We start from the raw sequence: 12,754 nt of genomic DNA, 5'->3' as shown, positions 1-12,754 counted from the left end.
AAACATTTTTGTAAACATGCTTAAATCATTCAAAACCCAAAATACAGTATATAGTCACGAGCTCTGGGTGGCAGTACTTGTTTTAAAAATATAAAACTCAGAACATTTGCATTTTTAAGTTAAATATTCAAGAAATATCCTAAAAACTGATCAATGTTACCCCGGATTACGGTACCATCCCTGAAACATTTAATCGCAGACCTTAACAGGAACTTTTACGAGGAAAAATATTGCCATAGGCAGCGGACCGAATGAATGATTGCGGAAAAAGTTATTATGAGGAGCGTAATAAAGCATTTGATTATGAGAAGAGTAATGAAGCGTTTGCAGGAATGTCATCGTTAATCTATAAACATGCATTTGATATCTTTAGTTTGAATGTATTAGGACGACAGTTTACAATATATCAGTCGCTTGCGAATTCATCGATTCACCTCAGTCAATAAATTTTGTCTAATATTGGGAGTATATCATATGTTTAAAAATTTCCACTACGTATTTCAGACTAGCTAAATATTGTGTTTATGAAATATATGTTTAAAATGGTAGGTATAAATAAAATCAGCATTTTATGTTCTGTTACAATTATTCATGGCATGTTTCTTCGTCGGATAAGCTAAAAAGACATACACATATTATATCCAACCTGTTTTTTTTTTTTCTATGGTATAACAAACCTTCCATTTTTATTGATCTGAGATGTCGAAGTACCCCGCGAGCTCTCATTGGCAACCTGAAAAAAAAAGTTTGTTAGAGCTGGTAAGAACTGTATCGGAAATATGTAAGGAAAATTGAAGGCGCTCGATCTCCAAGTTGAATGAACTTTTTTTCAATTTTTCTTGCAATTCTATAACCCAAACGTCAAAAATCAAATTTAAAATGTATTTTGTTTTTAAATAGTTTTTTATTTACGAATAAGTTGGGTCAAATTTAAGAAAATTTTGAAATTGAATGAGCTAATTTTAATAATGTAAAGTTTGCAAAGATCCTAATAAAACATTTTTTTCTACATTTTCATCACAATTAAAGTTGTCTGGCAAACGCCAATTGTTACATTATAATGAGAAACATGTGTGAAAAATCAATCATACTTTCAAAACCAGTTTTTGTTTGAAATTAAAAAAAATACAGCCCACCATCTATTTATCCACCAGAACACAGTAAACAAATTTTCAGCAAATTTCAGTTTTGAGCAAATAACAGCTTTTTTACTTATGATAACGATGATGGAATCTTGAACGTTTAAAATGTGGGTCTACCACAAAAGTGCTCATCTGGCTACGTCTATTCCTGAGCATAATTTACTCAATAATTTTCTAAAATATTTGTACAATTCTTGTTATTTTTTCGTAAGTAGCCCGTCATTCTTCTTGGCAACAATGATGACTTTTCAGCTTGCATTTCAAAAATCTAAAACTCAGTATTGATAGTTTATATTGACTTGAAAAAGTATCACTATACGCGCTAACATACATAGAATATGCTGATACTTTTTCAGCTGTGTCAGTGCAAAACCATCTTGCACTTGCAACTGTAACTTTCATTCGAAATCGTGAGATGAATTGGCAACAATCATCAACGACGCGTACAAATTTCAATGACGGCCTACTTCGCCTTAAGAACACATATTATTATAGTTTGTAAAATTCTTGTTCTTTTTATGTTGAAGGGAGTGTCCATACCGGATAAGACATATGGTGATTTTTCAAAATGTGTTCAAATACCTTGGTTATTTAAGAAAGCATCACTATCGTTTGTCAAGGAGCTGGCTTGCCGAGTTGGATAACTATGACGAGTGCTGTAAAAATAGAGTTCTGCAACGAGTTGCGTACACAATTTTTTGCAATTTCATAACGATATTCATAACGATAAAAATGGAATTTATTTAAGTAGTTATCTCTTCAATCTTCGAATAAGATTGGTTTATTTAATATCATGAACCAAGTACTTTTTATTGATTTCAGAAAAAAACGTTCTTCAAGCATTCGTAATAACAACATATTTGCATTATTTGCCGTAATATTGCCTGTATCAGTAGAATAAACTATGGAATAAAACGTATATTTTCCGATAAATAAAAACGACATAGCGCATTTTTGGTAAAAAGATCGCCTCTAGTTTAATCTATTTGACAATTTTCAGCTTTTTATCTCATCAAAAAGCCAACTACTAACTAGATTTTCGCGAAAATTTAGCTCTCTTGCGCCAGTAGTTGCCGTCGTATTCCGGTAGTGAATCAACTGAAGCAAGTACTTTTTTAAATAGATGTATAAAAATGAAGAAGAAAAGTCCCAGAAATGATCTTTATGCTTCATTCGAACGATTTTAATTGCTGCTCCGAGGGAAAAATGTTAAACCTATGTAAAAATCAACTATTATGTTTGATGAATTTGTGTTTTACTTACATTTTCCAATTCTATATTCCCATTGAGAGTGTTTTTAATCTTCTTCAGTTTTTTAAAATAGTTCACTTTTAAACGTCCCACATCTGATTGTGAGCCTGATGGATTATTGACCGCACAGGCCGCTTGCGCAGATATTTGTGATGATTTTCCGGAATTGTCTAGCTGAATGCTAGGATTTCTCAACTCTTGATCCATCTGTTGAAGTTGTTGTCCAATGCCTTCCGAACTTGTGGACGGAAAGAATACATTTGTCCAGAAACTAGTATCATGAGCAATATGCTTGTGGTAATCCTTCGAAGTCGATGGCACATTGGTTCTATCGAGGTTTAATATTCCCACCCAATTTTTTGATGAGTTGGGATTGCTGGCTGATGCATCTAAGTTTATACACTGGTTTACATCCATGTGCAATGGTGAATCACTTCGATTTGTACTGAGAGATAGGTTGTTCCGTTGTTGTGCATCCCAGTCACGTTCCCGTTTACGATTCCTGGCAGAAGAAGAAAGTGCGTCATAAAGCGCGTGGCTTTGACCAACCTTCCTTTCACTTGTACTGTTTGATCTTGATACCGGAACAGACCAACTAGCATCCGTGGTTTGTTCTGACACACGACTGTTGACTGCATTTGACGTATTTGATGTTGACGATGCACCCGTGGCCGCTTTCTCCATTAATTGAATATTATTCAACATTCGATCAAATCGATCATACGGTTTCTAGATCAAACATAAGACAAAAAAAATAATAGTAAGAAACATAAGATTATTTAAGAAAAAATATAATCTAAAACCTATGACAATAAAATATAATTAAAAAACAAACAGCGAAAAAACAATGAAAATGGTTCCAAAGCGGAAACAGTAAGGCCAATGCAAAATTGCGAAAATATCATGTTTTATGGTAGATTTTATATGGATAACTCGAATAAATCACGATTTTTTTAAATAATTGATTAGTTTAATCTGTCTGGACTCTGTTTTTTTCTTTCTGTTGATATTTTTAATTCTTACTTTCGCCTCACGAGAAAGGATTTGAAGACATACCATCTAATCTTATCATGAAGTCATTGAGTTCAATATCTCTTTGATTAGAGCTTTTAAACATCATAGATGGGGAGAGATTTCTCACAGGCCTTGTTTCGAACATTCGCTCATATAAAATTATAGAATGGATTTATATCGCTGGAGACCCAAACATACTTTTGCCTAAAATGCTCATTCTGATGAACCGTGATTGAGTTCTGTCTTGCTGAAAAACTGTGAACAGGTGTTGATCAACGATGTTTCCAATCAAAGGAACAAATTTCTTCTTTTAAAAGTCCTCAGTACTAAAACTCCTTTGTACTAAGTTTTTACAGATAATGAAGGCAAATTAACCCTCTCTTTCCCATAGCATTTGTGATCCACCGATTTTCTACGAAATCTAGCTAAATGGAATTTGTATGTTTGGTAATCATGTTTGGAATTAGTTTATACAATTACCGAAAAAATAAACATTACATATAATTTGCAACTGGATTAAATGGACAAATTTGCGAAAAAGTTACACGTCTTCTCGGTGAGAATCGAACTCACGACTCCCTGTTCTCTAGATAGGGCGCGTTACCCCTACGCCACGAGGGGACTCATGGACGCAGAAGTTAACCTGGACTCGATTTCAGCTCAAAAATCATGTGGTCCTCTTTCGCAAAGCGCACCTCTTTCGGAAGAATTAGATGCCCATCCAAACACTACGCTTTCTATTTATATCCAATGCCTAGCCCGAGAGCGCATTATTTATTAGGTATTGAAACACCACTCGCCAACAACGTGCTGGCTGAGATTTCTATTGGGTCACAAGATTACTGAACGTGAATTTTTTTTCGCTTTTTTCATCAATAATGAATTTGCATTATTTTTGTTAGATCATAGTTACATACCTGAGAATTCCATACTAAATTGTTGTCTTCACCATTAATGGACGTGGTAGCGGCTGCTGTAAAAAAAAAAAAAATCTTTTATTAACTTTTAACAAATAAATCCTTGGACGGTCTCAGAAAAAAAATGAAGATGTTTCGCCCTTTGATAAAAAAGGTGATTTTTATTACGTCTAACCAACTTAAGGTAAAATAAATTAGAACCCAATTTTGATTTGTAAAATCTTTCTCACTGTCTGTAGGCACAGTTTAAAAAAAAAAGCGTGGGGTCGTAACGGATTTCGATTTCAGGATAGCAGACATCGCTGCAAAATCGTTACCCGTTCTTTGGCGTAGTTGGGATCTGTCTAGTGTACTTCAGGGTCACACCGCATCGAAGCCCACCACGACAATCCTTGCGATCATTGAGCAATTCGTCATAGTATTAGTATAGTAGGCTACTGAACTGAGGGCGGAGTAACCCCACCCAAGCTCGAGGATGGAGAACTGTGCTTGAGCTTAATTGGCCGCCCATGGTTGCTACTCCAGTATCGTCAGATCAGCTGCACTTACACAAGGAATCAACCAGATGGCTGCTTGGGACTAACAGACACCCTCAGTGTATATCCAGACAACCAGAACTCGCATTACAGTTTACGTAGTGACTCGTTTATTCATACAAATTTCATCACATCCGCACTAGACATTAGACGGTCGATGAAATCATTCGATGGATGAGTTTCCTCACATAAAACGCTACTTTTAGAGTTCGTTTGTACATTTCGGATTCGTCCCGTATACTCGTACAAAGTAAGACGAATCAATCCGCAGCAGCTGTTAAATCAACATTTGTTAAGATTACTGATAAGTTCGCAAGAAAATTTATACTCTCGCATTGTATGCCAAATATGCACGTATATCGCCTCCACTTTTGTACGTATAAGGCCTTTTCGCGACATCTTATACGCGAAAAATGGTAACTTTGGCAAAGACAGCTCTCAGTTAATAACTGTGAAAGTGCGCATATGAACACTTAGCTGAGAAGCAGGCTCTGTTCCAGTGAGGACGAAAAAGAAGAATAATTATCCTAACGAAACGCTTGCATTTGTCAGTTACATGATATATTACGGTTCTTTTGAAAATTTTCCGTTCTGCGGTAGCCGCCAAGTTCTACCGCAGCTGTCAAAGTTCTACCGCAGGCTTGAAAATCATTGTATCATTGAACAAAACTATCTAATCAAAGTATGCTTGTAGAGACCCAAGCTTAGAAACGCGATAGAAAACAACAGTCATTAGCGTGGTTTCCAAGGTATCATCGCAGCCGATCGATGATGCTTTGTGAAAATCAGTAATGTGACGGCTGCGGTAACATTCTGTTCAACCGTAGAACGGAAAGTTATCTCTGAAATTGCAATATATAATTTGTTCCGAAATTTCCGGCAGATGTTCAGTATTTGCTAGCAGAGGTTTGTCCCTACAAGTGTAACAATCCTTTTTGTATCGTAAAGCCAACGGCGGCTTGCTCAAACGTTTGTCTTTGTCAAAGTGTCAAACTTGTCATTCCACAAACTCGAGAAGACTGCTGCCTCATCCAAAACATGTTGAACCAAAAGTTTTACAGCGCTTCCTGATGGACGGCAATTGGATTTCGAGTACGTAGATAACGATGTTCCAAACCTTTTCGTGGACAGTTAAGCCCGAGAACATATTGAACTAGAGGAGTGAGCAAGGGAGTGAGTGTCTAAGGTGATATGTAAAGTACTTTATTTTTTGTTGGACTAATTCCCCGTATTCCGTTCGTTAGCGCAGATGTTTAGTTTCAGGTACGAAATTGGACAAGGAGGGCAAGATCAAGCTTAAAATAGTCACCGTGATTGTGGGCTGTCTGCGTGCTCAACGAGGAAGAAAATTTGTCCAGAACAGTGGAAGGGTGAATTGAGTTCATTTGGTTCAAGAGTTTTTGCTTGACTAATTCCGTCACCTGGATGACCATACCCTAATTCCAGTCAAGAACCATTTCCACTGACACTAACTGCGTGGACTTAACAATGCAATATATGTGGCAAGTTCAAGGCATGGCTCGGTCCGGAGAGATTACTACCATTGTAGATAATGAAATGAGTCAAAAAAATTCCATGTTTTTGTCTTGTTATTTTCAATTCACCTGCATGTGAGATTTACAATCCGATCCGCCCAATCGAATAAAGGTGTTCCGGTCCACCTCCACTGAGTCGCATTACTGAATACGGGTTTACCACGAAAAAGTTTCTAACTACTCCTGCTCCCAATTAGTTCCATTTCTATATGGACGCAGGACAAGACTTATAATTACAATATTTCTTAGTACAATGCCACAAAGATCCGATGAAAATATTTGCTTGATTATCTGAAAGAAATAATTTTTAGCAATGGATCATCATAATAAAGGACAAACATTTTGAAACATGCACAACAAACAAATACGCGTTGCTATAGAAGGCTACGTTGATAAGGTGGTGTTGCTAACACCAATGCTAGGTTGATGCGAATGTCGAAAAAATGCATTTGATGCAAATGAATGTACATTTGATGCACATTGAACAAGTGATCCACCCCTTGAGGCCAACAGTTTATAACGGACCGAATTGTGTACAAATTGACCCAACCAATGAAGCAAACTAACGGCAAGTAAATCCGACAAAAATTGGATAACTAAAGAAATCGTACAGTCGAGCAGTCGTGTGGTGTCTTCGCTAACTAGACCAACCAATTTGCGAAAGTTTCACCTCAAATGACATCACGAACTAGTGGAGGGAGAACTGAATTCGAAGTAACATTTATTTCTCATCAAGCTTCGCATTTGAAATTTTACTGATCAGGTTTGTTATAAGCTTCACCGATATGATGAACCAGTTTATTATTCGAATCGATTCAGTTCAAGAAAACCCTACTCTTTATTTTGTGACCTCATGGCTAACTGTATTGGCTTATGTTAGGACCATTTTCTAAATAAGTATTTAGTAGTAGGCAACTAATCTAGTCTGACCTTAAGCCGGAAATGTTGCGGCTCCCACGCTGTCCTTGGGCGAATTCTTACAGCGGGTTTCGTTGCCAAGCTTGGAAGTCCAGTCAATGTTCGAGTGGTGGTTTGATTGTTGGCGGTGAGCTTACCTTTGACGGACTTAGAGCAAACACTAGCACGATCCGTGGGTGACGATGAATTCAGGGTAAATGCATCCCTGTCTAGTGGAGTGACGAGCACGTGGACGAGGCTCGATATCGTCTCACTTGACGAAACAGATCTTAATTCGAGCAGTATTGCGAGCCCGGTTCGGATTCTACACTTTTACAACGGTGCTACAGTGTCTCCGCTCAATGCGAAACGCCTAACTTTTCTGCACGTCAACGGTTGATCACTACGGCACACGCAGAGTCTAATTCGGTCTGCTAACTCGAACCACGTGGACTGACAATTCTGGTCAAGGCTTGCTTTCACTTCGTCCTGGAAAAATATGGACTAACTCCGGACGAACCGCCCACGTTGGATGGGCAAAGCCTATTCAACGTTGGAATTTCACTTATTGCTTCACTTAAGGTCAAAATAGAATGGCTTACCTGAACTAAACCACTATTAAGGCACACGTGGTTGTCACACGGTTCTAATTACTAAACAATTTATAAAAAAACTGTAATTGAATGTTATTAATTTACACATTCACTGATTTAAATAACTTTCCCGGGATTGTGCTACTTTTCCCCGAATGTCGGTTCCCCGAACGCCAGTTCCCCGAATGACCCGTTTCCCCGAATGCCATTTCCCCGAAAAGTTGCTGCAGTTCAAATAGGTGCTAGAATAGTTTTCAGTGGCATGACGGAGAATTAGAAGAGATAAGCAATCAAAAGAAGGAGGTATTTGGTCATTTTCGACTATTCACATGTAGCCAAAAATGCTGAGAACGGTAAAACTCGTAAGAACCGCCAATCAAATAAAGAAGGGTGCATATCAGATGACCAGTATGTTCACCACCCTGATATATATGAAGATATGACAAATCTGAGTACCAACATCCATTTCGAGGAAATGGGCTATTCGGGGAAACGGGATATTCGGAAAACTGGCTTTCGGGGAACTGGCGTTCGGGGAAACGACATTAGGGGAAAAGTAGCACAACCCTTTCCCGAAAATCACTTCGATTTCAGTTTGAAGCTAATACACCTTTATAATTTGAATTTTCTTTTAGAATCACTCCGACAAAACATCGACTTGTCAATTCGAGCACCCCACTTTAATTGAAACGACGATCACGATACAAATTGGTTTAGACTTAAAAGCTACGACGCAGTTTGTCTGTAAGCTGTACAATTTTTAAGAAGCCTTTTCCTGATTGAAAATTTGAAAAAGGATGGAATTTTGCACAGGAATGGAAATTGTGCAGAAAGAAAATTAACATGATTAGGTCAATTCGCCAATCAGTATGCAATTTGTATAACGCGCTCGGGCTTTTGATTTCATCTCATGTTGACGTATCTAAATCGAGCTTGGCAGCACTAGTAAAAATTGAATGAAAGCTTCGTGGATCCTATGTTGTAGGGTACACGGAAAGAAATTTATTTCTTATTTTATGAACAGTTAACAGAAAAAAGAACAAAACATGAGAATTTATTAAATGTTGGCCTTTCCAATGAATGTCAAGTTTTTTGCAACTTTTTGCAACTCTTCGAGATATTTTAGTGTAAAAAACGTAAATTTCTACAATAAAATGCTCATAGCTTATAGAAAAAATGAATATTTTATCTCGGTATGTTCAGCAAAGTGTTATATTTCGAAAATATATAAATAGTGCTAGAACATTGTAAGCTATGAAAATCACTGTGAAAACTGTACTTTAGTTTTTAGTTTTTATATGCAAATTGCAGTAAATCCTTTATTACAATAGATAGAGGTGAAGTGTCTTCGACAACTTTTCTTCATTCAACATTTCCAACAACTCTGTCGAAGACACCAATAGCTTTTATCGACAAACAGGGAAAATAATATTTTTATCTCACTTATGAGTAAATTAATCTAAAATTTCTTATACCCAAAAGTTGCCGCTTAACATATACAGTAACATTGCCGAACATAGTATAGCAATATTATCACCCTTTGACACTGAAAAGGCTGATGATCATGTTTTTTGGATATTAAGCCACTGTGCTACGTCCAAAACTGCTAAACCATTCATATTGTATACAGGCCGGACTCGCTTATCCGGAATTTGTTTTTTGATGTTCTTGTCTTTCTATTTTTATGCATAAATCTGAGATAATTTGGTATTAAAATATACGATATGAATGGTTTTGCTGTTTTGAACGTATTTAAGAAAAGGGGGTGTTTTAAAGTGTTTTTTTGTGTATGCTGCTAAAACATTTTTTTTTCCTGTGACAGGATGTCTACTCATTTACATAAATAATATTCCCTGATATTTCCAGGTTTTCCAGGTTCTGGAAAACAATTCCAGGTTTAAGAAATTCTAAAAAATACATAAATGATTGATGAATTTTTCATATTACATGACTTAACATTTATTTTTAAAGACAGGAGTTTGGCTTTGAAATACTTACACAAAAAAGTCTCGAGAAAAGTATTATCAATTCAATAACAGGGCTGGTAGCGGTCAGACAGCAAAATAATAGTGACTTTAGTGACCAAAATGATCGAAATAGTGACCAAAAAGTGACCTAAAAGTGACTTCAAAACTACAAGTATTAGTCATAAAAATGACAATGAAAATACGTTCTATGTGTATATTAACCAATATAGGGTGCAGAGCTACTTGCGCACTTCCATGATTCACTTTGGCATGAGGGGTTTTTCTCGGCCGAATTGTCTAAAACTTTGCAAGCACTTCAATACTACGCATATTGTGGTCAAATAGGAATAGGATCCGGCTCCCTACATATTGGGTGAATTTAGAATGTAGAAAACTACAGTAATGTCAAATATTTCTTACCAATTATCTGAGCGGGATAAAACTTGATCGTCATAAATCGTCAAAAACATTGCGCATTGGAGCTTTCACTTATCATTTGTCTTATGAGACAAACATTAGTTTGATATAGGTGACTATTTTATATGTCTGATTCCAGCAAAAAATCAAGTACAGGAACTCCGGTAAACAAACTCGTGATAATTTTTTACCAAATACCTGTTCATGAGGAATTTACCGAAAAAAAAATCATTAAGGTACCGTGGGGCAAGTGGGTAATGGAATTCGCATAGTTGAAACAAATGAGGTCGTGTATATTTTTTAACTTGACTCCCACCAAATATAAGCAGCATGCTAAAATTGATTTTTATGAAAAATTGAAAAAAAAATACAGAAAAAGTTTTTTGAAAAATGTTTTTTACTTTTACTACCCAAAAGTGGGGCAAGTGAACACCATTATAACTGCAACATTTCCAATGCTAGTTCTTACATTATAGGACAGCAATTGTATTTCTGCTCTGTAGAATTTCCACCGCTCGTTATGTGTTTTTGAGAAAGTCGGATATGACGTCGGAAAACTCTTCGGGAGAAATCAAACGGAATCCTTCAATAACGTATTTAGAATCTTTTTTATGTGGATATACCTATACCCCATTTGTATGTTTTGAACTAGCTTTACATAGACATTCCACGAGATTTCCGTGTGTTCTTTAATATTGCAACTTTTCAGTCAACGTCTTCCTTTTAATTGGCTGCCCGAAGTAGACATATCAATATTGTAATGTTTGGCAACATCTTTTAGAGAAGTTCCATGATTTCTAATAGCTTTTAACGCTTGAGTATAGAGTTTCTTGAATTATCAGCACGTTATGGTTTTCTATGATAATTGCGAACCATGCTTACTTATGGCTACTTAAAGAGAAAACACAAATTCAATCTCTAATGATAAACTTTTCACTTGCCCCACCTGATAAGAAAATTGACGGTGTTTAAATTTAGCTATTTTTAGGTCTACGTCGAATTAATTCTAAAACTTTTTTTATTGCAGTTTGAAACTGTCACAGAGGACAACTAAGAAGTGGTACAGGAAATTATTTTCCGCTGCTTTTTTCCACTGAAAATATTAAAATAAGATTGTACGCCGCCAACTTGTTACGGAGTAACAGTTGACAGGTTAACAATTTTTCGCTCTATTATGAAATAATGGCTGAAACATCTCAGAAATCTCTTACCTATCGTAATGTTCTCAATGACCTCAAAGGTTTACGCATGAGTTTAAAAAGTTAATTCACATATTCAGTAAAATATATCAATTGTTTTCACTTACCCCATTTACCCACTTGCCCCGCGGTACCTTAAAGATTTTGAAGTAGAGGTGCAAAACGAATTACTTGAAGCATTTCTTAACAAATGTTTGGAACAAAACGAGGGATTTGTTTTTATTGTAGACAAAATTGTAGCGAAAATTATGAATGAATTTCATAACATCCAGAAATAAATCCTGAGAGAATTCAAAAAACAAACAAAAAAGTAGAAACGCAATTGATTATTGACGAACTCGAGACAAACCGAATTAAAAAAAAGACACGGACACCGTCTTCAGCCATTTAGTTGCACAGACTGTAACTTAACACTAGACAACGGACAAGCATGCTCCAGTGGCACAGCCGAGAAACATTCCTGACGAAAAGTTTCAAGGGCTGCAGCGGGAATCGAACTCACACCCCATAACACGATGCGCTTAAATGCCCGAAGACAATGACCGCACGGCCACGAGGTCCACGAATTAGATGAATTTTGTGAATAAAGAATTAGAAAATGATTCCATGCGTACTTAAAATATCTGTATTTCAACTAAATGTTTCAATAAATGAATTATTGAAAACAATTATATGACTCAGGGGCGACTCCTAACCTCACGTTTTATCTGATCTACAACTCTGAAAATGACTAATAACGACTAATGACTAAAAGATTTCATCAGATCACGAAAAAAGTGACTTTGGTCACTAGAGAAAAAAGTGACTTTAGTGACTTTTTGTTGGAAATAGTGACTTTTTAGTGACCAGGTCGAAAAAAGTGACCGAGTCACTAAAAAGTGACTTGCTACCAGCCCTGCAATAAATAAAATTATCTGTTTGTTTTACATGTGTAAACAACTCAAGAAAAAAATTGGTAATTTTGTTATAATTCCACGAAAACCAAGAATGATTATCAAATGACCTCAAAGTCAGATATTGAAAATGATCTATTTGAACTTAAGAAAAAAACAGACTTTCCTAAAATGGGATTCAGTTTTATGAACATCAGAAACGTACTTGTGCCATTACGACTGCTCGTGGTGCTGTAGATTTTATTCACATTCTTCTTCTTCTTCTTTCTGGCATTACGTCCCCACTGGGACAGAGCCTGCTTCTCAGATTAGTTCTTATGAGCACTACTACAGTTATTAACTGAGAGCTTACTATGCCAATGACAATTTTTGCATGCGTATATTCTAGCTATA

At 36.3% G+C, this 12,754-nt stretch overlaps 1 protein-coding gene across 5 annotated transcripts in view; it reads right to left on the bottom strand.

Annotated features, from left to right (window-relative positions):
* Positions 1-359: 359 nt before the first annotated feature.
* The window catches only part of LOC5576280 (E3 ubiquitin-protein ligase TRIM37), a 46,989-nt gene continuing 34,594 nt past the window's right edge, over positions 360-12,754 (bottom strand). For 2 of the 5 annotated variants that reach the window (XM_021844448.1, XM_021844450.1), the window contains 4 exons: positions 4,325-4,380; positions 2,406-3,122; positions 678-733; positions 360-616 (listed from right to left, as the gene is read on the bottom strand). In XM_021844448.1, coding sequence (XP_021700140.1) covers positions 586-616; positions 678-733; positions 2,406-3,122; positions 4,325-4,380 — 860 coding nt within the window. In that variant the 3' untranslated portion in view covers positions 360-585. The remainder of the gene's footprint in view (positions 617-677; positions 734-2,405; positions 3,123-4,324; positions 4,381-12,754) is intronic. The other 3 variants (XM_021844449.1, XM_021844452.1, XM_021844451.1) reach the window with 3 other exon arrangements.

This window comes from Aedes aegypti, chromosome 2 (genome assembly GCF_002204515.2).
Source record: "Aedes aegypti strain LVP_AGWG chromosome 2, AaegL5.0 Primary Assembly, whole genome shotgun sequence".
Classification (NCBI taxonomy): domain Eukaryota; kingdom Metazoa; phylum Arthropoda; class Insecta; order Diptera; family Culicidae; genus Aedes; species Aedes aegypti.
This window is presented reverse-complemented; position numbering and strand designations above follow the sequence as displayed.